This window comes from Zosterops lateralis (genome assembly GCF_965231275.1).
Source record: "Zosterops lateralis genome assembly, chromosome: 1".
In the NCBI taxonomy this organism is placed as follows: domain Eukaryota; kingdom Metazoa; phylum Chordata; class Aves; order Passeriformes; family Zosteropidae; genus Zosterops; species Zosterops lateralis.
Genome location: NC_139762.1, coordinates 1,255,715 through 1,281,313, shown reverse-complemented (window position 1 = coordinate 1,281,313; position 25,599 = coordinate 1,255,715). Strand labels below are relative to the sequence as shown.

Here is a 25,599-nt window from a genome sequence, read left to right as displayed (position 1 = left end):
TGACAGAGGTGACAGACATGGCTGTGGATGTGTGACCAAGGGGTGACAGGGGTGACAGGGGTGACAGAGGTGACAGAGGTGACAGACATGGCTGTGGATGTGTGACCAGGGGGTGACAGAGGTGACAGAGGTGACAAACATGGCCATGGATGGTCCAAAACATGGTGGGGATGAAAGGTCTGAGCCAGGTGAGGATCAGGCTCTTCTCCCAGGGAACAGGGACAGGACAAGAGGAAACAGCCCCAAGCTGGGCCAGGGGAAACTCAAGTTGGATATTGAAAGGAAAATTCCTTTCCCAAAAAGGGGCTGTTACACATCAGGACTGCCCAGAGCACTGTGGACTCCCCATCCCTGTGGGAATTCAAAATTTCTGCGGATGTGGCACTTGGGGACACGGTCAGGGGTGGGGGGGATGATGTCTAATGGTTTCACAATCACCAAATTCTATTTATCAAATTTACTGTAGCGACAGCAAAACCAACACAGGATGATTGGACTCGATGATCTTTTCCCCTCGACAATTCTTTGACTCTCTGAAGACCAAGATGGGATTTTCCAGCCCCGGGAGGTGATTTATGGTGATTTATGGCCTGTCCCTCTCTGCAAACAGGGTGAGTTCCACCAAACACCCAACGTGGCAGAGGAGGAAACTCCAGGAGGACAATCAGGATCCTGCCCCGAGGGTCACCCTCAGTTCAGGCCCCCCTGGAGCCACCCAGCAGGTTCAGAGTGGAAAACATCCCCATAAATCACACGGGGGACAAAAACACCCAGGGGTGGCACCTGGAAGTCCCCAGGGAGGGACAGTGACAGTCACTGCCCTGTAGCTCGAGCCCACCTGGCACTGGAATATTCCAGGTCCATTATCTCGGGTTTAATCTGGTTTTTTCTCACTCAAGATTCCAAGGCTGGTGGTTCTTGTGGGCACGAAGGGAATGATTTTCCCTCTTGACCTCTGAAGGATTTGGGGTTTGCTGTCTGACTCTGTGTCTCTGTGTCTGTGCTGAGCTCGGTGCGAGAAGGATGAGGAGTCTCAAGGTCTTGGTTTTCTGGTTTCTCACGTTGTTTATTAATTCTTATCTTACAATTCTCTGTGTCCAGCCAAGATGTTCACAGCAGCTCAGACACGAGGTGACTCCCCCTGTGATGGGAGGTCACTCTGCCTTTATACAGATAATTACACACCCATTATTTACCGTTCCATACCAATGTCCATCACCTGCACTAACAGGGTCATTTCTACTCTGCCCCAATCCACTGAAACTCCTTTGTGCCCACGTCACTGCAGGAGATGGAGGCCAAGGGAGAAGGAGAAGAACCCAGGGCACCGCCCTGAAATCTCCATCTTGTCCCTTTGCATCTCCATTCTAAAAATCCCCAAACTACAAAATCTTCTGCACAGTGATAACTACACCACTCTCAGTAACACCTTTGTGACTTGCAATTCTTCTCTCTGATGGATGTTTTTCTCATGGACCAAAATCAAAGCCTGTGTCTTCCTGGGTTCTGTGCCAGGGAAACCCCCCTGGGCAGACCCCAGACCCCCCTGGACAGACCCCAGACCCCCCTGCACAGACCCCAGACCCCCCTGCACAGACCCCAGACCCTCCTGGACAGACCCCAGACCCTCCTGGAGAGACCCCAGACCCCCCTGCACAGACCCCAGACCCTCCTGGAGAGACCCCAGACCCCCCTGCACAGACCCCAGACCCCCTGCACAGACCCCAGACCCCCCTGGGCAGACCCCAGACCCTCCTGGAGAGACCCCAGACCCCCCTGCACAGACCCCAGACCCCCCTGCACAGACCCCAGACCCTCCTGCACAGACCCCAGACCCCCCTGCGCAGACCCCAGACCCCCCTGCACAGACCCCAGACCCCCCTGCGCAGACCCCAGACCCCCCTGCACAGACCCCAGACCCTCCTGAACAGACCCCAGAGCTCCCTGGGCAGACCCCAAACCCTCTTTTTTGGGTTCCAGATCCTCTTTTTGGGGTCCCAGGTCTCTCTACTGAGGTCTGTGACTTCCCAGGGCACCCAGAGAGATGCCCTGGACTCCAACACATTCCTTCCATGGAAAAGGGTGGGATTATCCTGTCTTGGAGTCCAAAACATCCCTTTGAATGACCTGAGACCCAAAAAAAAAAAGAGAATTTGAGCCCTGGACAGGGGGATATGAAGCAAATCCAAAGAGGTTGGAGACCTTGGCACGGAGCCCAAGAAGACACTGAGTTTTAATCTTAATTTTCCAACACAAGGAGAGGAATTGCAAATCAGCAAAAAGTGAAAATAGTAGTTTAACACATGCAAAATTCAATAGTTTTAATTTTTTTTTTAAGAATAAAAGTAAATAAAAAAACAAAATAGTAAAATTTGAGTGGTACCTCGTGTCCCTCTCCTTCTTCCCCCATTTTCTAAAATAGTAATAATACAAAATAATTCTTCCATCTTTTAAAGTAAGTAATAATATAAAATAATTCTTCCATCTCCATCTTCTAAAGTAAGTAATAATACAAAATAATTAAAGTAAATGAAAGCAAAACAAAAGGAACCCTTTTAGTGTAAGCACTAAACATTAGTACAAAATAATAAATAACCTACACAAAATTATCTAAATAAATATAAATTAAATATAAATGTAAATATAAATGTAAATATAAATATAAATATAAATATAAATATAAATATAAATGTAAATATAAATTAACGTCCCATCAATAAACAATTGCCTCATATCTCAACCACTGTCCAAACCTCAACTAAGAGCAAAAAAACCCTCTAAAATATCAAATAATAAACATCACAAAAAACCAAAAAACAAAACCTTAAAAAACTCCACTTCTTTGTACTGACGCAACTCAAAATTTAAAAAGAAAAATAATTTAAACAACCTAAATCTCAAGTAAAAAAAAAAAAAACAAAAAAAAAACAAAAATCCTGCTCCACCTCGAGAACCTCCAGGGATGGGGATTCCAACACATTCTCAGGGATTTATTTCCCTCCCTCCAAAATTTTTCCCAATTCCTCCCAAACTCTCCCCTATTCCTTATAAATCCCCTTTAAATTCTATAATTCCTTATAAATTCTTCCCCTTTCCTTCCCAGTTTTCATCCAAATTCTTCATTTCTTTCCAAATTTCTTCCAAATTCCTCCAAATTCCTCAGTTATTCCCATTTTCCCCATCTAGGATTCAACAGCAAGAGAAAGAGTTTCAAAATAATTTAATATTAATGAAATATTTATTAATAACAATATATATTTATTGTTTTATTATATATTATATTTTTATTAAATATTATATATTTATTATATAATAATTTATTATTAATGAAATATTTGTTAATAACAATATATATTTATTGTTTTATTATACATTATATTTTTATTAAATATTATATATTTATTATATAATAATTTATTATTAATGAAATGTTTATTAATAGTATATATTTATTGTTTTATTTTATATTATATTTTTATTGAATATTATATATTTATTATATAATAATTTATTATTAATGGAATATTTATTCATAACAATATATTTATTGTTTTTATTAAATATTATCTTTTTATTAAATATTATATATATTATATAATAAGTTATTATTAATGAAATATTTATTAATAGCAATATATATTTATCGTTTTTATTATATATTATATTTTTATTAAATATTATATATTTATTGTATAATAATTTATTAATAATGAAATATTTATTAATAACAATATATATTTATTGTTTTATTATATATTATATTTTTATTAAATATTATATATACTTATTATGTAATATTTTATTATTAATGATATATTTATTAATAACAATACATATTTATTGTTTTATTATATATTATATTTTTATTAAATATTATATATTTATTATATAATGATTTACTATTAATGAAATATTTATTAATAACAATATATATTCATTGTTTTATTATATATTATATTTTATTAAATATTATATATTTATTATATAATAATTTATTATTAATGGAATATTTATTAATAACTATATATATTTATTGTTTTATTATATTTTTATTAAATATTATATATTTATTATATAATATTTTTTTATTAATGGAATATTTATTAATAACAATATATATATTGTTTTTATTATATATTATCTTTTTATTAAATATTATATATATTACATAAGAAGTTATTATTAATGAAATATTTATTAATAGCAATATATATTTATTGTTTTTGTTATATATTATATTTTTATTGAATATTATATATTTATTATATAATAATTTATTATTAATGAAATATTTATTAATAACAATACATATTTATTGTTTTATTATATATTATATTTTTATTAAATATTATATATTTATTATATAATGATTTACTATTAATGAAATATTTATTAATAACAATATATATTTATCGTTTTTATTATATATTATATTTTTATTAAATAATATATATTTATTATATAAGAATTTATTAATAATGAAATATTTATTAATAACAATATCTATTTGTCGTTTTTTATTATATATTATATTTTATTAAATATATATTTATTATATAATAATTTATTATTAATGAAATATTTATTAATAACTATATATTGTTTCATTATATATTATATTTTTATTAAATATTAAATATTTATTATATAATAATTTATTATTAATTAAATATTTAATATATTTCAATTTCATTTTTAAGTGCCTGAGCAAGCTCCAAAAAAAGCCACAAAACCCTTGGAGGGCATTTTGGGAATTAAAAAAAAAGGAAAATTCAGTAAGTTTTGTGATTCCCAGGACATCTGACTGGAAGGGAAGAATAAATCCCGCCCAAAACCAACCCCTGAGCTGGGGAAATTCCCCGCTCATAAATCTCCCTCTGGGTTTATTTGCCCTTCCCAGGACTGAGCTGTTCCCTCCTCATTCCAGAAGAGCCGCGGGTTTGTCTTGGAGCCGTTCCCAGACCTGGGCAGGGGAAAGGTCCCAGGGTGAGGAACGGGGTGGGATTGGAGGGGATTTGAGGTCCTTCAACCCAACGAGTCTGGAATTCCAGGATGGGCACGGCTGGTCCATCGTGGAATCAGCGTGGAGTGGGTTGGGTTGGAATGGAGAATAAATCCCATTCCATAAAGCCCATTCTAGAAATCCCATCCCATAAATCCCATTACATAAATCCCATCCCATAAATCTCATTCCAGAAATCTCATTCCATAAAGCCCATTCCATAACTCCCATCCCATAAATCCCATCCCATAAAGCCCATTCCATAAATCCCGTTCCATAAATCCCATTCCATAAATCCCATCCCATAAATCTCATTCCAGAAATCTCATTCCATAAATCCCATTCCATAAATCCCATCCCATAAATCCCATCCCATAAAGCCCATTCCATAAGTCCCATCCCATAAATCCCATCCCATAAAGCCCATCCCATAAAGCCCATTCCATAAATCTCATTCCATAAAGCCCCTTCCATAAATCCCATTCCATAATGCCCATTCCATAAATCCCATCCCATAAAGCCCATCCCATAAATCGCATCCCAAAAATCTCATCCCATAAATCTCATCCCATAAGTCCCATCCCATAAATCCCATCCCATAAAGCCCATCCCATAAAGCCCATTCCATAAATCTCATTCCATAAAGCCCCTTCCATAAATCCCATTCCATAATGCCCATTCCATAAATCCCATCCCATAAATCCCACTCCATAAAGCCCAGTCCATAAATCACATCCCATAAATCCCTTTCCATAAAGCCCATTACATAAATCTCATCCCAGAAATCCCATTCCATAAATCCCATTCCATAAATCCCATCCCATAAATGCCATCCCATAGATCCCATTCCATAAATCCCATTCTATAAATCCCATTCCCGAAATCCCATTCCATAAAGCTCACTCCATAAATCCCATCCCATAAAGCCCATTCTATAAAGCCCATCCCATGAATCCCATTCCAGAAATCCCATTCCATAAATCCCATCCCATAAATCCCACTCCATAAATCCCATTCCATAAAGCCCATTCCATAAATCCTATTCCATAAATCCCATTCCATAAAGCCCATCCCATAAATCCCATTCCATAGCACCCCCTGCCAAGGTAGGGACACCTCCCACTGTCCCAGGATGATCCAAGTGTCCAGCCTGGCCTTGGACACTGCCAGGGATCCACAAATCTCTGGGAATTCCAGCCCAGCCAGGAATTCCTTCCCAAAATCCCATTTAACCAGCTCAAAGCCATTCCCTGTGTCCTGTCCCTCCATCCCTTGTCCCCAGTCCCTCTCCAGCTCTCCTGGAGCCCCTTCAGGCCCTGCCAGGGGCTCTGAGCTCTCCCTGGAGCTTCTCCTCTCCAGGGGAACATTCCCAGCTCTCCCAGAGCTCCTGGAACAGCTCTGGAGCCTCCTCTGGATCTCTCCGGGGGCTCCGTGTCCCCTCCCGGTCCCCGCCCGCTCTCTCCGTGTCCCCGTTTTCCGCTCCGGGCCCCGCCGCGTCCTTGGTTTCCATGGCAACGGCACCGCCCTCTGGTTCCTTTGGTAACAACAACGGAGGGGGCGTGGCCATTTACGTCAACACGCACGCGCTCTTCCGCCTTACGCCACGCCCCCCGCCGTCGCCTTGCCGCAAGACCCGGAAGTGGCGCGTTCCCGCGCTCACAGGGCGGCGCCATGTTGGGAGGCTGTAACAGCATCCGGGCCGCGCGGCGGGCGCTGTGATTGGCCGGACGCGCCACGTGGCCTGCAGTTCGCATTGTGATTGGGCGGCGGCGGCGGCGCTTCCGCGCGGGGCGGGTTGGGGAGGGTCGTGAGGGGTCCCGGGAATGGGGGACGGGGATGGGAACCCCCAGCCCCTTCAAGACACGTCTGGAGCCAGGAAAAACTGGTTCTTGAGACATTTTGCCGCTTTTATTTGCTCTAAAGTCCCGTTTCATCACCCGCCAGCAGTGATAGGCGGGAATATCCTTACAGGAATTGCAGAATCATGGAATTGTTGAGATTGGCGAAGGCCTCAGAGGCGCCCGAGTCCAAGCCCAGCACTGACCGTGTCCCCAAGTGCTTTTAAATCCCTCCAGCAATGGGGACTGCACCCCTGCCCTGAACAGCTGGGCCAGGGCTGGAGAGCCCATTCCAGGAGGAATATTCCCAAAATCCCACCTGAACCTCCCCTCGAGGCCGTTCCCTCTTGTCCCGTCCCCTGGGAGCAGAGCCCGACCCCTCCTGGCTCCAACCTCCTCCCTTTGGAGGGAATTGCAGGGAGCCACGAGGTGCCCCCTGAGCCTCCCCTTCTCCAGGAGGAGCCCCTGCAGCTCCCTCAGAGCGATTTGGCTCCTGGAAGGGGAATGGTGAAAGCCCCAAAGCCAACACCCCACAGCTGGCAGGAACATCCCCAATCCTGGGATCCCAGATTTTCCACACGCCACCCCCAGTGACGTGTGACGTGGAAAACTGGGAAAGTGGATGAACCCACTGAGTTCATTTTGCTTGGATTTGTTGGAGTTTCTTTCTGTCCCCATAACAGCCCCTACCCCCTGGAAGAACAGCCCAGAAATCACTTTTTCCTTGGAATGATCCAATTGCAGAGACTCAAAAAGCTGCTGGGAATTCAGGCCAGGCTGGATTTCCCAAGAAAACACTTCCACAGGACTGGAATTAAACTTTTCTTTGTCCTTCTCTATACTCACCCCTCCACCCAACCCAACCTCACCCTCCCCTGGCACAACTTGAAGTTGTTTCCTCTCATGTCCCTGTTCCCTGAGAGTGTTGGCAAATATAAAAAGTTTAAATTTTCTTTATTTCCTTTCTCTAGTCAGGCACAGTTTGCCTTTGCCTTGGGGAAGGGAATTAGAGGAAGGTTTTTTTGAGGGTATTTATTGTTCCACTCTGTGAGGCTGGATGATCTTAACACCTCAACAGACTGAGAACAGCCCAAAAAAGACCTAAAAAAATAATGACCATCAGCAAAGATCAAGGAACATCTACCCAAAATGCTGCCCCCTGGTCTGGAAAAATAAAAAAATCTGTTAATGAAGACCTAATTAACATCAGAGACAAAGAGCTTCAAGAAGAAACCAAATTCTGAGAAATCTGTTTTTTGGGACCAATGAGCATTGAACCAATGAATTTCTATGGGTTTTGGACTAGATTAAGTCTGGAAAAAAATCAAGTAAAATTTACGTGTCATGGAATAATTTTCTCTGCACATCCACTTCCTGTTTGGGCAAAATAATTTCTGTTGCACATCCCAGCCAGAAATAAAAAAATTCTTTATTCTCTAACACAAAAAAATGTTGGTTTTGTTTTTTGTTTTCCTGTAGTTTTGGTGACAGGAGCACAGCCTGACCCTTGGTCAGTTTTTAAAGACGGTTTTAACATCCATTCCAACCTAAGGCATTACAGGATTTCAGGATTGCTCACTTTTCCTTCTTTCCTCCTCTGAGCCACACGGATCCTCCCCTTTCTCACTGTTTTTCTCCAAAGCCTCTCAATCAATCTCAGTTTTACCTCCCCCAATTTGCCTCTGCCACATTTCTCCTCCTGAACCCCACCAGAATTGGGAGGGATTGAGTGTTGTTCCTCAAGGAATCCAATCCCAGTTTCCCTCCAGCAGTCAGGACTTCCCTAACTCTGTCAAGTTGTCAATCTGGATGATGATGGGCCAGATGCTCTTCCCTTGGGAGAACCCCTGGAGCTCAAACTTGCGGCACATGGAGTCCAAAATGTACCCGACCGCCTTCAGCACGTCCTGGAACACGTCCTGGAGCGACATCCCCTGGGATTTCCGCGCTTTCACACATCCTCCAGACTCCTGCCTGGCACTGGAATCCTTCAGAGACATCACTCTTTTCCTCATCCCTCCAACCTGGCTTAGAGCAGGGAGTGAACCCCCAATTCCCAAAATCCCTTCTGGGGCACCCCGCGCGTCCAACGTCACCCCCTGGGCATTCCCAGCGCTCCGGTTCATCCTGCAGCAGGTGGAGCAGCCTCTCCATGGAATCCCCACCCTGCGGTAGGGCCGGTATCTCCTCACGATCTCCCTGGCTCTCCGGATGGTCCTGGCACAGCTGGGTCGGTGCCGCGCCAGCCGGCGGCACAGGGCACAGGGCACGGGGCTCCTGGTGGCGCGGTGCTGGCAGCAGTAGTCATGTTCCCGCAGGGAACGGGGCTTGGGGACACCACAGCGAGGTGCCAGCTGGACCCGTAGGCAGTAGCTGTGATCCTTGGCTACTGCTGCTCTCAGGTCCTCCACTCTCAGCTTCCAGGTTTTTGGGAGGAGCATTGTCTCTCCCAAGGTGTGTCCGTTGGTTTGGGTGTTCCCGGGATTTCTCTCCCACAGCTGTTCCCAAGGATCGAGGCTCTGCTGTTCTGTCATGGGATGAAGAGGGAGTGTCTCACTGTGGGTTGGGTTTTCTGTGAGTTCAGGTTTATCCTGCACTTCCTCCTTCACGAGCCATGGTAGGGTTTGGCTCCCCACTCCAGCGTCGGCTTTCGATGGAAATTCGCTCCTTCCCTCATCACAGCCAAACTTCTTCAGGAACTTCCTGTCCTGGAGACACCACAACGTGCCCCATCCTGCTGGGAGAGGGTGGGAAGGGGTTGGATCCTTCCCTGGCTGGAGCAGGGACAGGAACATCCCATCTTCCCCAGGCTCCACATCCCAATCTCTTCCAGACATCAGGAGGGGCAAGTAGAGGGAGAAGCCCTGGGAGTGGCACAGGGATGGGATTGGAGCTCCTCAGGTAGGACGGAGCAGGACTCACCTGGACACAAGGTCTCCATCCCCTGGCACCTGCTGGCTCCAGGCCACCAGCCAGAGGGAGGCTTCTCCAGCCAACTCCCAGAATGTCCTGGAGGGAAAACAGCAGATGTCACCAGCCAGGCTGGGAATCCTGACTCTCCGTCTGGTGGGGATGAAGGAAGAGCCCTGTCCTTGTCCCCACCAGGAATCCTGACTTCTCCACGGCGACAGGGATGGAGCAGGGAGCCCTGAGCCCATCCTGGATGTGGATTCCATCCCACAGGGTGGGGATGTTGCTGCTCACCTGGGGATGAGCAGATCCACGGCTCTTCCCCGCGCTCCAGCCGGTGCAGGATGTCGGGCTTGGGGCCTGGATAACCTGGGAATGGGACAGAGGACGTTGTACTGTCTCTGATCATGGGAAAACCAAGGACTGGGACACCCCAGCTGTGCCTCGCTGTGCACAGAAACACCTCTGGAATGTGGGAAAAGCATGGGAGAAACCAGAACTGCTGCCAGAAAGGGATTTATTCCTGATGGAAGTGTGGGAAGCAGCTCCCAGTTCCACTGACAGGCTTTCCCAGCCAGGGAATGTCTCCTGCTCATCCCCATGGGACATCCCACCTAAAATCCCTGATTTTAGGGAATCATTTCCAGAGGTGCTCAAACCCAGACCCAAATCCTGCCTTTTCCAGCACTGAACTCCCTGATCAGCCCCTACAGGGGAAAATTCCTCACAGGAAGGGTTGGCCAGACCTGGACGGATTGGAAAGCTTGGATGTAGCACTTGGAGACATGGATTAGAGATGGAACAGTTGGACTCAGCCTTTTCCAAGGCCTTTTCCAACCTCAGACACTCTGGAATTCCGGGATTCAGCGCTCTGGAAGCCTCTGGGGTGGGATCTGAGGGAATCCCTGGCTGGGGGCCATTCCCAGGATTACCCAGGGAGGTGAGGAGCTCGTAGGTGTCCGACACGACGTCCCGGTAGAGCTCCCGCTGGCCCGGCGTGAGTGCATCCCACTCGGCCCGGCTCAGGAACACCGTCACGTCCTCGAAGGTCAGCGGCTCCTGCCACGGGATCAGGGGTCACAGATCTCCTCAGGGGTCACAGATCTCCTCAGGGACACCCTCCCTGTCACCAGGAGGAGCCTTTCCCAGTCCAAAGGATTTCCCATGGATGGGATGTCCCAGGAAGGTGAGTTCCCCACCAAATTAGGAATTTATTAGGGAGAAGGACAGGGTGGAATCCAGCACCAAACGCCAGCACCATGGGACGTGTTTTATCGTTTCTACCAGGAAAATTCCATGATCCCTGTGGAATTGGGATAGTCCAGGACCACAGGTCACCTGGAGATGGGAAGGAGGAGCTCCCTGTGACCCCCCAGGGCCCATCCCAGGAAATCCCAGTGGGGACAGGGGAACTGGGGGGCAGAGAGAGGGAGGGGAGGGATGTGGGGGAAAATTTGGGGGGTGATGGGAGTGGATTGTGGGGATGGAATGCGGGGTTTTAGGGGCTGATGGGGATTTTTGGGGGGTGACAGGGTGGAGAGGGATGGGATGGGGGTGATGGGGGGTCTTCAGGGGGGAACTTCATGGGAGTGGGGGACAATGAAGGGGGTCATGGGGTGGGGTCAGGGGTGTGATGGGGTAATTTGGGGGCTGATTTGGGGGTTTCAGGGTGGGGCTGGCGGGATGATGGGGGTGAGGAGTCCCTGGCCATTGGAGACCAAGCCCTGCCAGCAGCTGCTGAGGGGGCACCACAGGACCCCCTCAGATCCAAGGGGGGCACCAGACATCAAGGCAGCGACGACGGCCGGGGCTCCCCCCGCCAGCTCCCAGCTCCTACCTGCACCAGCCCCTCCATGGCGGCCGGGGGGGGTCTCGGGGGTCTCGGGGGGCCCAGGAGGGTCTGGGGGGGTCGCGGGGGGAGATCCCGACACTTCCCGCGGCACCTGCGCCTCTCCCGCACGCGCTTCCGGTACAAGCCCCGCCCACACCGGAAGCGCCGCCATGGCCGACCCGGAAGCGGCGCCCCGGAAGCGCCGCGGTGACCCCGGGGCCTGGATCCGGGGGCTTTAAATCCCACCGGGAATGGGGAATGGAGCCGGGAATGTCACCGGGAATGCAGGGCTGGGCAGCCCTTCCCAGCAGAGAATGGCCCAGTGTCTCAATGTCCCGGTGTCCCGTCCCCATTCTCTGGGAGCGGAGCCCGGATCCAGCGCCCTCCGGTCCCGTCCGGCCTCCAGAGGCCTCAGTGCTCCCAAAATCCCAAACTTAGCACTCGAATCCATAGGTTTTCCACCAGAAAGTCTCTCAGATGTGATCCCAGCTCTGTGTTGTTCCCTGGCTTGGCCTGAGGCCTGAGCTGCTGTCACCCGCTGCCCTCACGTCCCTCCCCGTCAGCCCCTGGATCAGCTTCCTCTGCATTTCCCTCTTTCCTTGGATAAATTTCCCCATGATTCTGTGTCTCCCATGCACAGCTTCCCTGTGATTCCCTTCCCACCAACCCCGTGCACTGAGTCTCCATCTTCCCCTGGAATTCCCTGTGGAATTTCCTCTGTCCCGCCTGGACCCGTCACATCCGCACCACCAAAAGCCAGAAATTTGGAATAAATAAATCCCATCATGTCCTGGGGATCTTCAGGAGTGGCCAGGGCTGGGTGCTCATCACAGCAACTCTGGTTTGGTTTAACAACAATCCCAGACCTTGGAATTATGTGGGAGTTACTGGAGCAGGATCTGGAATTAATTTGTGTTGATGAAAATCTGGATGATCCTTAAACTCCCTCCCACCTCAGACCATTCCAGGACTCCATGAGAGCGATGCAGGAAAAGCAGCACCCCCAAGACAGAATTTTAGGGAAAAATTTAATCCAGGTGATCCCTCATCCAGAACTTTGCCCCTTTCCTCCCCCCGTGTCCAGCTCTGAGTGACATTTCCAGGGTCACCGCGGTGACACCGGGGCCAATGTCCAGGCGGGGGCGGTGGCTTGGGGACAGCCCGGGTGACATTATGAGGCTGTGGCTGCTCTGCGCTGTCACCGTGGCCGTGGCCGGAGTGGCTGGAGCAGGAGATGATCACTGGATGACAGCACGGGGGAGAGAGGTGGGCTGGGAGTTTGGGGAGGGGTAAAATTGGGAATAACAGGGCTGGGAATGGCAGAGCTCAGCATGGCTCTGGCACAGGAGCAGGAGGTGACCACGGTGACTCTGGGATGGCAGCACACAGGAGAGAGGTGGGCTGGGAATTTGGAGGGGTAAAATTGGGAATAACAGGGCTGGGAATGGCAGAGCTCAGCATGGCTCTGGCACAGGAGCAGGAGGTGACCACAGTGACTCTGGGATGGCAGCACGGGGGAGAGAGGTGGGCTGGGAATTTGGAGGGGTAAAATTTGGAATAACGGGGCTGGGAATGCGGAGAATGGCCGAGCTCAGCACGGCTCTGGCACAGGAGGTGACCACGGTGAATTGGAGAGGGATAAAACCAGGAATAATGAGGTTGGGAATGCAGGGAATAGCCAAGCTTGGCACAGCTCTGGCACAGGAGCAGGAGGTGACCACGGTGACTCCCGGATGGCAGCACGGGGAAGAGAGGTGGGCTGGGAATTTGGAGGGGTAAAATTGGGAATAATGGGACTGGGAATGCGGGGAATGGCCGAGCTCAGCACGGCTCTGGCACAGGAGGTGACCATGGTGAATTGGAGAGGGATAAAACTGGGAATAACGGGGCTGGGAATGGCTGAGCAGAGCACGGCTCTGGCACAGGAGCAGGAGGTGAGCATGGTGACTACGGGATGGCAGCACACGGGAATTGGGCTGTGAATTTGGGGGAGTAAAATTGGGAATAATGGGGCTGGAAATGGGGAAATGGCCGAGCTCAGCACGGCTCTGGCACAGGAGGTAACCACGGTGAATTGGAGAGGAATAAAACCGGGAATAACGGGGCTGGGAATGGGGGGAATGGCAGAGCTTGGCACGGCTCTGGCACAGGAGCAGGAGGTGACCACGGTGACTCTGGGATGGCAGCACACAGGAGAGAGGTGGGCTGGGAATTTGGAGGGGTAAAATTGGGAATAACGGGGCTGGGAATGCGGGGGATGGCCGAGCTCAGCACGGCTCTGGTACAGGAGGTGACCACGGTGAATTGGAGAGGGATAAAACTGGGAATAACAGGGCTGGGAATGGCAGAGCTTGGCATGGCTCTGGCACAGGAGTGACTTTGGGATGGCAGCACACGGGAGAGAGGTGGGCTGGGAATTTGGAAAGGGATAAAACTGGGAATAACAGGGCTGGGAATGCGGGGAATGGCAGAGCTCGGCACAGCTCTGGCACAAGAGGTGACCATGGTGAATTTGGAGGGGTAAAACTGGGAATAACAGGGCTGGGAACGTGGGGAATGAGGGAGCTCGGCACGGCTCTGGCACAGGAGGTGACCATGATGACTCTGGGATGGCGGGAGAGAGGTGGGCTGTGAATTTGGATGGGTAAAATTGAGAATAACGGGGCTGGGAATGCGGGGAATGAGGGAGCTTGGCACAGCTCTGGCACAGGAGCAGAAGGTGACCACGGTGACTCCAGGATGGCAGCACAGAGGAGAGAGGTGGGCTGGGAATTTGGAAAGGTAAAACCAGGAATAACGGGGCTGGGAATGGGGGCAATGGCCGAGCTCAGCACGGCTCTGGCACAGGAGGTAACCACGGTGAATTGGAGAGGAATAAAACCGGGAATAACGGGGCTGGGAATGCAGGGAATAGCCAAGCTTGGCACAGCTCTGGCACAGGAGGTGACCATGGTGAATTGGAGAGGGATAAAACTGGGAATAACAGGGCTGGGAATGGGGGGAATGGCAGAGCTTGGCACGGCTCTGGCACAGGAGCAGGAGGTGAGCACAGTGACTACGGGATGGCAGCACAAGGGAGAGAGCTGGGCTGGGAATTTGGAGAGATAAAACTGGGAATAACGGGGCTGGGAATGGGGGGAATGGCAGAGCTCGGCACGGCTCTGGCACATGAGGTGACCACAGTGAATTTGGAGGGGTAAAACTGGGAATAACGGGGCTGGGAATGGCAGAGCTTGGCATGGCTCTGGCACAGGAGGTGACCACGGTGACTCTGGGATGGCGGGAGAGAGGTGGGCTGGGAATTTGGATGGGTAAAATTGACAATAACAGGGCTGGGAATGGCAGAGCTCAGCATGGCTCTGGCACAGGAGGTGACTTTGGGATGGCAGCACACAGGAGAGAGGTGGGCTGGGAATTTGGAAGGGTAAAATTGTCCTGCGCTCTGGGACATCCCCATCCAAAACCTTTCCCCTCCCGCAGGGCCGGCGGCGGCCGCACAGACCCTGCTCCGGCTGCTTCTCCGTGCTCAGCGAGGTGAGGGATGCGGGAATTTGGGAATTCGGGAATTCGGGAATGGGGATGGCGGATCCCACACCCGCCTCTGTCCCGCAGGAGTCGCAGTCCGTGTCCTGGAATTCCCGTGAGGAGGACGCGGCTCAGCCGGGCAGGAGGGCACGGAATGGGAAGGGGATGGAGGTACCAGAGATGGGATGGGAAGGGATGAGGATGGATGGGGATGGGGACGAGAAGGGAATGGAATGGGAAAAGGGATGGGGAAGGGGATGGGGAAGGGGATGGGGAAGGGGATGGGGAAGGGGAAGGGGAGGGGGAGGGGGAGGGGGAGGGGGAGGGGGAGGGGAGAGGAGGGAAGGGAAGGGAAGGGAAGGGAAGGGAAGGGAAGGGAAGGGAAGGGAAGGGAAGGGAAGGGAAGGGAAGGGAAGGGAAGGGAAGGGAAGGGAAGGGAAGGGAAGGGAAGGGAAGGGAAGGGAAGGGAAGGGAAGGGAAGGGAAGGGAAGGAAAGGAAAGGAAAGGAAAGGAAAGGAAAGGAAAGGAAAGGAAAGGAAAGGAAAGGAAAGGAAAGGAAAGGAAAGGAAAGGAAAGGAAAGGAAAGGAAAGGAAAGGAAAGGGGTGGAGATGGGGACGGGGATTGGGATGAAGATGGGAATGGGAAGGGGATGGGGATGGGGATGGAGATGAAGATGGGGATGGGAAGGGATGAGCTCTCCCTCTCTCGGAGCTCCATGCGACACCGCGCTCACTCCCGCAGGGCAGAGCCAGGAGGGAGAGCCCAGAGCCGGCCCCGCCCGCGGGACACCCCGGGGACATCCCGCTGCTGTGACAGGCGACAACGGAGCCCCGGCAGGACCCAGGCCCTGTGGAGACCCCCCGGCAGCTCCCGCGGAGCACCGAGAGCCCGGTGGGAGCGATCCCGGAGCCTGGGAATGCCGCTGGATACCGGGAGAGAGAGCTCAGCCACGCTCCCTGCTCTGAGCTGAGCCCCCCGCCTTTCCCACCCCCCAAAATGCTTCTGGGGAAGCTGCCCCCGCTTTGCCAAGCCCCCAAATAAAGCTGGCACACCGGAGGGAGTGAGGGGATGTGTTTGGGGGGACACACGCGGGGTGGGTGACCCCTGACAGCCACCCTGGCCTGGGTGGGAGTGTGGGGACACTGGACCTGGGGGTCTGAGCCAACCCATGGGGGGACGGACCCCAGGGATGGTGGGGCTGGGGGACCCCCCAGTGATGTTGGTCCTGGGGGTCCTGCAGGGCTCCTGGTTGAGGAGAATGGCGGATCCCCAAGAATGAACGCTGGATCACAGGGATGGGGAGATCCCCCAGGAATGCTGGTCCCAGGCAAAGTGGGGCTGCCCCTGGGGGACCTTCAGGGCTTCCAGTTCAGGGGAATGGCGGATCCCCAAGAATGAGATGGGGGGATCCCACAGAAATGCTGGTCCCAGGCAAGCTGGGGCTGCTGCTTCCGTCAGGGCTCCAGTTTAGGGGAATGGCGGATCCCCAAGAATGAGATGGGGAGATCCCCCAGGAATGCTGGTCCCAGACAAGCTGGGGCTGGTCCTGGGGGACCCACAGGCCTCCCAGTTCAGGAGAATGGCGGATCCCAAGAATGCTGGATCACAGGGATGGGGAGATCCCCCAGGAATGCTGATCCCAGGCAAGGTGGGGCTGCTCCTGCGGATCCCTCAGGGCTCCAATTGAGGGCAATGGCGGATCCCCCAGGAATGCTGGTCCCAGATAAAGTGGGGCTGCCCCTGGGGGACCCGCAGGGCTCCTGTTCAGGGTCCTGGCCGTGTCCAGGGGTGTCCAGGGGTCTGTCTGGCCGTGGTGACCTCGGACATTTGGCCCCACCCCAGACCTGACCCCGCCCCACCATAACCCCGCCCCCCTTTGGCCACGCCCCTTTCTGTGACCACGCCCCCTCCTGCCCCAGCTCTTGATCCTCCCGCCCGCCAGGGGGCGCCGCTTCCCGCGCGGTGCCGCTCTGGCCGACGGCGCCCCCTGTGGGCCCGGTGGCGGCGCGGGCGCGGGGCCCGAGGCGGCGGCGGTGGCGGCGGCCGCGGCCATGTCCCGCCGGGGGCCCGCGCAGGTCAGGGCCCGCCCGGGCCACGGGGGCACGGCTGGGATACACCACGGGGCATGGGGAACGGGGAGGGCCGGGCGGCGGCGGTGCTGGGTCAGGGGCGTGCGGGGGAAGCGGGGCTGGGGTGTCCCTCAGGGTCCGGGGGAAGGAGGTGGCATGGCGGGGTCCCTGAGGGGTGACAGGTCGGGGGGCTCCGGGAGAGCTGGGGCTGGAGGGTTGAGGGGTTTCCCAGGGGAGGGGGGCTGGGGGAACCCCCAGGGGTGCTGGTTTTGGGAGTCAGGGGTGTCCCTGTGACACCTCAAGAGGGGTGGGGGTGCCCTAGGAATGGGAGTGAAGGGATCACCCAGAGGTTCCCCAGGAATGGGGGTGAAGGGATCCCCCGGGGGTGCTGGTTTTGGGAGTCAGGCGTGTCCTTCTGACACCTCAAAAGGGACGGGGGTGCCCCAGGAATGGGGGTGAAGGGAACCCCCAGGGGTGCTGGTTTGGGGAGTCAGGGGTGTCCCTCTGACACATCAGGAGGGGTGGGGGAGCCCCAGGAATGGGAGTGAAGGGATCTCCCAGGAGTGCCCCAGGAATGTGGGGGTGAAGGGAACCCCCAGGGGTGCTGGTTTTGGGAGTCAGGGGTGTCCCTCTGACACCTCAGAAGGGGTGGGAGAGCCCCAGGAATGTGGGGGTGAAGGGATCTCCCAGGGGTTCCCCAGGAATGGGAGTGAAGGGATCTCCCAGGGGTGCTGTTTTTGGGAGTCAGGGGTGTCCTTCTGACACCTCAAAAGGGACGGGGGTGCCCCAGGAATGGGGGTGAAGGGAACCCCCAGGGGTGCTGGTTTTGGGAGTCAGGGGTGTCCCTCTGACACCCCAGGAGGGGTGAGGGAGCCCCAGGAATGGGGTGAAGGGATCCCCCAAGGGTGCTGGTTTTGAGAGAGATGGAACTGGGGAACCCCCCAAAGGTGCTGTACCTGGGGGTTCCCCTGGGGTGCCTATTCAGGGGGTCTCCCTTTTCTCCTTGGGAAGGTGGGGATAGGGAGACACTGGAGTGTCCAGCCAGGCTCTGGCAGATCCCTCGGAGGTCCCTATTCCCCTGAGAACCCTTTGGCCAAGCCCCCTGACCCTGATTTCCCCCGCACAGGTGTCGGGCAGCCTCCGGCAGAGGGCGGTGCCGGGCCCGGAGCTGCGGGAGCTGCGGGAGCTGCGGAGCCGCACGGAACGAGCCGAGCGGCGCCTCTTGGCCTGCGAGAACCTGGTGGGGGAGCTGGGCAGCGGCGTGGCCGCCCTCAGCACCCTCCTGCAGGACTACGGGCAGCTGCAGCAGCGCCTCTTCAACCTGGAGAACCTCCTCAAAAACAGGAATTTCTGGATCCTTCGCCTTCCCCCCGGTTCCAGCGGGGAGATCCCCAAGGTAGCGGTGGCTGCTCCCCCAGGGATCCATGGAAGGGTTGGGGGCTGAGCTCCTTTTGTGTCCTGGATGTGTCCCAGAGCCATGTGAGGTTCCAGAGGGATTCCCTGTGATTCCAGGTGCCGCTCACCTTCGATGAGATCTCGGTGTATTTCAACGAGCTGGAGTGGGAGAGGCTGGAGCGTTGGCAGAAGGATCTGTACAGGGCCGTGATGAGGGGCAACTATGAGACCTTGGTGTCCCTGGGTAAGGCTTGGAGGGGCTGTGGAATTGCCTGTGAGGTGGTGAGGCCTTGGCACAGGTTTTCCTGCATCCCTGGAAGTGTCCAAGGCTGGGTTGGATGAGGCTTGGAGCAACCTGGGATAGTGGAAAAAGTCCCTGACTTCCACTAGAGGGAAATGTTCCAGCCAAAGCTTTTCCGTCATTTGGGATTTTAGTTCTGTTGGTTAAAATCCTCTCTGCCTCAGCTTTATCTGTGCTTTGGGGTGGATCTTGAGCACAGGGAAGTGTTTGGAGTAGGGATGAGGTGTTTGGGATAGGGAACAAAGGAACAACATCCCAATCCTAATCCACCCTCCATCCTCTGCCCCACCACGACCAGACTACGCCGTGTCCAAGCCCGACATCCTGTCCCGGCTGGAGAGGGATGAGGAGCTCAGTGACAAAGAGGCTCAGGAGCCCCCCTGGACACGGACTGGGGACAGCCAGCAGCCAACACGGGCAGCAGAAGAGGCTCCAGGAGATGAAACCCCCATGGAAGCTGCCCCAGGTGGGTTCCAGGTGGTTGTTACTGGAGATCTCCCCTTCGTTAAGAAAGAAGTGCTCACTCCATGGACCAAAACGCCCCGGAGCACCACGAACCTTCATTCCAAGAGGAATGGTTCTACTTGGTTGGATGAATCCCATGGAGGAAAGCAGTCAAAGCCTGCAGGAGGGGCTGGAGCAGTGAGAAAGGCCTCCTGTAAGACTGGGGCTTCCAGAGACATTCCTGCCTGCTGTGGAGGGACAGGAAATTGGCTGGGAAGTAAGGAGCTGGGAGTTGAAGTGGGAGGAGCAGGCTGGAGCTTGTCCTGGGGGAACAGAGGAATCTGGGGAGCCTTGGGGCATGGATTTAGAGTGGGAGGGCTCAGCAGGAAGGTGGGAGGTGCTGGAAAGGGACAGACAGAGCTGGGAACAGTGGAGATGTGGGAAGAGCTGTGGTCAGGAGTTCTTTCCTTCAGGATTGAGGAGCTGGGGAGGTTAAACGCACCCCAGCTGCTCTCCCATAGGAAAACTCACCTGGAGCCCAGGTGGGAGTTTGGGGGTTGGATTGGAGGAGAGGAAAAGGGACCCAGAGGGAGATTTCCTTTGGGGTTCATGTTCTGTTACTCAGAGCTCCTCTCCTGTGTGGATCCTGCCACGGGGCCAAGGAGGAGCTTCTGCCACTGGAGTTGGGAGGTTTTTGTGTCTCTGCCAGGGCTGGGAGAGGGGACAAGGGTCACTTTGGGAATGTGGCAGGATAAAGGTGCAGCCAAATCCTAATAAAGCCCCTGTTCTCTGCCCTGGGAACAGCCCAGCCCCGCAACCGGAGCTTCAGTGAGAGGGATGAAGAGCCCAGCAACAAAAAGAGTCCAGAGCCCTCGTGGACACGGAGTGGGAACAGCCACAAAACCCCACAGACACAAACTGGGGACAGCCAGGAACGCCCCGAGACACAGACTGGGAACAGCCCCAAATCCCCACGGACACGGAGTGGGAACAGCCAGAAAACCCCACAGACACAGGCTGGGGACAGCCCAAAGGCCCCATGGACACGGAGTGGGAACAGCCAGAAAACCCCACAGATGCAGAGTGGGGACAGCCAGAAAACCCCATGGACACGGAGTGGGAACAGCCAGAAAACCCCACAGATGCAGATTGAGGACAGACAGAACCCCCCACAAACACAGACTGGGGACAGCCCAAAGTCCTCATGGACACGGAGTGGGAACAGCCACAAAACCCCACAGATACAGACTGGGGACAGCCAGGATCCCCCTGAGACACAGACTGGGAACAGCCCAAAATCCCCACGGACACGGAGTGGAAACAGCCCAAAAACACTGACTGGGGACAACCAGAACCTCCTACAGACACAGAATGAGGACAGCCAGAAAACTCCACAGATATGGACTGAGGACAGCCCAAAATCCTCATGGACACGGAGTGGGAACAGCCAGAAAACCCTACAAACACAGAATGGGGACAACCAGAACCTCCCACAGACACAGACTGAGGACAGCCAGAAAACTCCACAGATATGGACTGAGGACAGCCCAAAATCCTCATGGACACGGAGTGGGAACAGCCAGAAAACACCACAAACACAGACTGAGGACAACCAGAAAACTCCAGAGATATGGACTGAGGACAACCAGAACCTCCCACAGACACAGACTGGAGACAGCCCAAAGTTCTCATGGACACGGAGTGGGAACAGCCCCAAGTCCCCAAGGACACAGGTTGGGAACAGCCCAAAACCCCCACAGACACAAATTGGGAACAGCCCAAAATCCCTGTGGGCACACACTGGGGACAGCCAGACACTGCCTCAGACACAGACTGAGGACAGTCAGAACCCCCTCCAGACAGGTGTCCCCAACAATCAGAAGCCCCCACAGACACCAGAAGAGATGGAGCAGCAGGAAGAAGCTTCAGGAGAGGATCCCATGCCCATGGAAGCTGCCCCAGGTGAGTTCCAGGAGTGCCAGGGAGGATGTGATTCCCCCTTCACCAGCTCTCCAGGGCTCTGGTGGCATCCAGGGCAGAGGGCACGGCCCTGGTGCTTGGAGAGGCATTGCCAGGGAGCCTTGGGGTGTTGTCACTGGACAGTGGAAGAGGATCTGGACACAGGAATTCAGCCTGTGGAGGTGGTAGGGTGAGGCTGCTCCATGTGGTACCTTGGTGTCCTTCCTCCCAGCCCTCCCCCTGCTTTTAGTCCATGTGTGGCTTCACTCCAGTTCCTCCCAGCCTTTCCATAGAATTGCTGAGGTTGGAAAAACCCTCTGAGATCACTGGGTCCTGTTATCCCCCAGCACTGCCAAGGCCCCATGTCCCCAGGTGCCACCTGGCCTTTAAATCCCTGCAGGAACAGGGATTTCACTGCCTGTTCCAGGGCTGGACAGCTCTTTCTAAAAGGAGTTTTCCTGATAGCTGATCCACATCCTGACTCTTGAGCTGCAGCTTTTCCACACACTCCCAGCAATTCCTGGTTCATAATGCTGGAGCAGGGACCTGGGAGGTCTCCACGGGTCTTTCAAATCCCTGTTCCCTGCAAACAGAACTCCCCATCCTGATGATGAATGTGATGTCCCTGAGGGACTGTCAGCCAGGGATGATGCCAGAGGACGACCTGGAGATGGAGGAGGACCTGGCAGAGCCTGACACTGGTGAGTCACCTCGTGTTGGGGACACAATCCTGGCAGGTGGGTGGGGAGCAGCTTCCAGAGCTGCTGGGCTTGAAATACAGAGAGAAAATGAAGTTTCAGGGGCTCCTTTTATTTTTTTTTTTTTTCCCTGCAACATCTTGTGGGTTTAGAGGTGGGTCCTTTGTGCCAACTGGTCCTGATGGCACCTACAGAGGGCTCAGCCTGGGAACCCTCCAGGGCTGGACAACCTTTTTTGGGGGAAGGAATTATTCCCAATTTCCACCCTGAGCCCCACAGAGAGAACCTGTGGATCCAGATTTATGGACCAACCATGGCCCTGAGCCACTGTGCCAGGGCTGGACAACCCTTATGGGGAAGGAATTTTCCCAGTTTCCACCCTGAACCTCCCCTGACACAACCTGAGGCCATTCCTTCTCCTCCTCTCTCTGTTTCCTGAGCCCAAATCTCCCCCTGGCTGTCCCCTCCTGTCAGGGACTTGTGCAGAGCCACAAGGTCCCCCCTGAGCCTCCTTTTCTCCAGGCTGAGCCCCTTCCCAGCTCCCTCAGACCCTTCCCTGGACGTTCTCCAGCCCCTCAATGTCTTTCTTGTCATGAGAAGCCTGGAAGTGTCCCAGCAGTGCCAGCACAGGGAGTGGCCCTGGTCCTGTGTCACACCAGCCCTGGCACCAACACGGCGTCTCTCTGTTCCAGAGGAAACCTCACTCGTAGAAGACGAAACATGCGAAGAAGCTTCTCCCGAGGACATCAAGGTGAAAGAAGAAGACCCCGAACTGCTTGCAGATGAATCCACCCCTTCAGACCTCCAGAAATGTCCCAAAAACGAGCTGGCCAAAGCCAAGAGCAAGAAGAAACCGAGCCGGTGCGAGACCAGCGGCCTGCTGATGGGGAACTGCCGGCGCGGCTACGTGCGCGAGTGGTGCCACCCCTGCACCGAGTGCGGCAAACGCTTCCGCCTCAAGATCAACCTCATCATCCACCAGCGCAGCCACGCCAAGGAAGGGCCCTACGAGTGTCCTGTCTGTGAGATTGGCTTCAGCAACAAGAGACACCTGGATCTGCATCACAGCATCCACGTCAAGGACAGAGCTTTTGGGGCCAAGGTGTGGGGCAACGTGCACCCCGAGCTGCGAATCCGCCCGCGACGCCACTTGTGCGGTAGAAACGGCGGCCACGCTGCGGGGGCTTGGCTGGGACAACCCAAAAAGGAGCCAGAAGGAGAGGGATTGTCATCCAGCTCTGTGTCTCCAAGGCCACCCGATTCCAGGCTGAAGTGTCCCTACTGCAAGAAGTTCCTGTCGTGCTCCGTGTCGCTGCAGCGGCACCTGCAGACGCACGCGAGGGAGCGGCCCTACTGCTGCAGTTCCTGCAATAAGTGCTTCACCCGCAGCAATCACCTCTTGAGGCACAAGAAGATCCACGAGAGGGCTCTGGCGGCGTTGCAGGGTGAAGGCAAAGCCCAGTCCCCTGCTGCTGTCCCAGCAGCACTGCAGCACAGAGCTCCTGAGGCACAGAGCAGCCTTTCCCAGGGGAATGGGAACATTGAGGCTGTAAAAACCAGCTTGTCCAAGGAGCTGCTGTTGGAAACGACACCATTGGGACTCTCAGACAAAGGTTATCTGGTCCCTGATTGCATTAAGAAAGCTGTGCAGCCCGTGGTCCAGCTGGGATCGAGGGCAGTGGCTTCAGAGATGGCAGAGAAATGACCCCCCGGGGGTAGATGTGAACTGTGCGTGTCCCCTGGAGAAAAGCTGTGAGTTTGTTGGGTTTGCACCTGATGGGACACGGGGATTGGGAAATCTGCTGCGTTTTAGGAGCTTCCTGGGTTGTAGAATGAATTGCAAGCTTGGAGACCACGACAGGGAGCAAATTGAAGAAGCCTCCAGTGATCCATAATGCTTCACCAATCCATGACTTGTTCTCGTTGGTTGGGATTTTCCCAAGCTGACATTCCTGGGAGGTGACCAGGTCACTCCTGGTCGAACAGGAGCAGAGTTTTTGCATTCCTTGATGTTGGAGCTGACCCCTTGAGTTTGGGAACACAGCTGAAGAGGGCAGGGAGAAGGGAATGGAGCTGGCAGCATTCCCAGGCAGCCCTTTGCTGCATGGACCAAGCTTCCTGAGACACACCAGATGACACCTCTGAGACCCCACTGCATCCTGCCCACCTCTGCCACCCCATTCCTGGGAAGGAGATCAGCCAACACCCCCTCTCCAGCAAGCTGGGAACGCTGGAGCTTTGCACTGGAAGATCCACAGGACAAACCAAACCCCAATATTCTATCCTGGCATATTCTGGAGATCCCAGCAGGTCTATCAAGGACCCTTGGGACCATCCTGCATTTTAGGAATACTTGATGGGTCAGCCAGCCCCAAGATGCAGCAGCAGCCTCGTGGATCCACCTGCACAGAGCAGCCCCTCAGCTCTGGAGGAAACTCCCACTCTCCCAACCACAGCTCGTCCCCTTTTGCCCAAAATCCCACCACGATGAATGCTGTGGGGAAAAAAAAAGAGTTCTGCAGCTACCTCAGTCAGGGAGAGGGGGACCTGCCAGTGGAAGGCAGGGCTGGCACTGCTCTGGTGTCCCCCAGAGCCACTGGAGCAGTGTCTGTGGATCCCACCCTGAGCCATCACCACACAGACCCAGGGGAGCAGCTGTTGGGACTCCTGCATTCAGTTTTCCAGGGGTTTTTTTTTATTATTATTTTCTTTGAGTTGTTTGATGTAATTATTTGATATCCTGAAGTCTCTGTCCTTCTCTGAGCAGTGAGCACTGTTTTTTTCCCATCTTTCACTCCCAGTCACTCCCCAGGTGTGATGGTGCTGCTGTTTGGGAGCTGAGGGGACACCTGTGTCACATCCAGGTGTGATCCTCAGCCACCTCCTGCTCCATGGGATGGACAGCAGCATCCCACTGCTCCTCTGGGCTGGTGTCTCACAATTCCTGCCCCTGGGATTGCAGTGTGGAGCTGGGAGAGTGCCAGAGTGGCAGATACAGGGGGTTGATGATGCCTTGTGGATGTGTGACCACAGATCTGGCAGTGGCTGCTTATCCCAGTTATCCCTGCCCAAATAAAGATCCCAGTTGATCCCAGGGGTGTGGCTGAGCTGGTGTTTCCAGTGTTTAAATTCCTCCAGGCCAGCAGAAGGGGCAGCAAGCCCCAAACCTGGAATTTCTAAATCTGCTGTGAGCGGGAGCAGCAGCGTTTTCCTGCGCCATTCCCGATCCCTTTCTCAGGCTGTGGAATCAATAAAGTATTTGTCTCTATGCTGGTTTGGGGGCTCTGTGGGGTGAACCAGGACAGCTCTCAGCAGGAGGAGTCACTGCCAGCAGCTCCAGAGCTCCCAGGACACTGGGAGAGTTGTGGAATCCCAGGCAGGAAAGATGAGCAGGGAAGGGCAGGGGTTGGAGTGGTGGCCACCACAGGTGGGACAATGGGACATGTTCCTCAGCACTGCCAGGGAGTTCTAATCCTCTGTGGGATTCCTGTGGGGCTGCTCAGCATTCCCATCACACATTCCCAGCTGGTAACTCTGCATTCCTCCCCTGATGGCCCCTGGATGTCACCCCCAGAGCACAACAGGAGACCAGACCACAGTCAGCTCATTTTATCTGATTCTCTTCC

At 52.9% G+C, this 25,599-nt stretch overlaps 3 protein-coding genes across 3 annotated transcripts in view; all 3 read left to right on the top strand.

Moving 5' to 3' along the window:
- The window catches only part of CAMP (cathelicidin antimicrobial peptide), a gene marked incomplete at its 3' end in the record, with an annotated part of 3,943 nt that extends 3,195 nt beyond the window's left edge, over positions 1-748 (top strand). The window contains exon 4 of the mRNA XM_083872858.1: positions 611-748. Coding sequence (XP_083728984.1) covers positions 611-748 — 138 coding nt within the window. The remainder of the gene's footprint in view (positions 1-610) is intronic.
- An 11,979-nt stretch (positions 749-12,727) lies between these two features.
- LOC310914441 (uncharacterized protein) lies at positions 12,728-16,155 on the top strand. Its single transcript, XM_083870577.1, has 4 exons — positions 12,728-12,847; positions 15,062-15,115; positions 15,194-15,277; positions 15,849-16,155. The coding sequence occupies exons 1-4, from the start codon at positions 12,755-12,757 to the stop codon at positions 15,918-15,920; spliced, it is 303 nt and encodes a 100-aa protein (XP_083726703.1). The 5' UTR covers positions 12,728-12,754; the 3' UTR covers positions 15,921-16,155.
- Positions 16,156-16,799: 644 nt separating this feature from the next.
- Positions 16,800-25,240, top strand: LOC310915741 (uncharacterized protein; the record flags this gene model as incomplete). Its single annotated transcript, XM_083872843.1, has 9 exons — positions 16,800-16,835; positions 17,027-17,182; positions 18,162-18,187; positions 18,275-18,572; positions 18,689-18,815; positions 19,171-19,593; positions 20,121-21,278; positions 21,869-21,976; positions 22,666-25,240. 9 exons carry the CDS (start codon positions 16,800-16,802, stop codon positions 23,676-23,678), a joined length of 3,345 nt encoding a protein of 1,114 aa, XP_083728969.1. The 3' UTR covers positions 23,679-25,240.
- Positions 25,241-25,599: the final 359 nt, after the last annotated feature.

Bases quoted from the DNA above. Each gene is read 5' to 3' on its own strand.
- LOC310914441 (XM_083870577.1), top strand. From the start codon at position 12,755: ATGAGGCTGTGGCTGCTCTGCGCTGTCACCGTGGCCGTGGCCGGAGTG. The intron at 12,848-15,061 runs GTGGGCTGGGAG...CCCCTCCCGCAG, and splicing joins TGACAGCACGGGGGAGAGAG to GGCCGGCGGCGGCCGCACAG. The intron at 15,278-15,848 runs GTACCAGAGATG...TCACTCCCGCAG, and splicing joins GGAATGGGAAGGGGATGGAG to GGCAGAGCCAGGAGGGAGAG.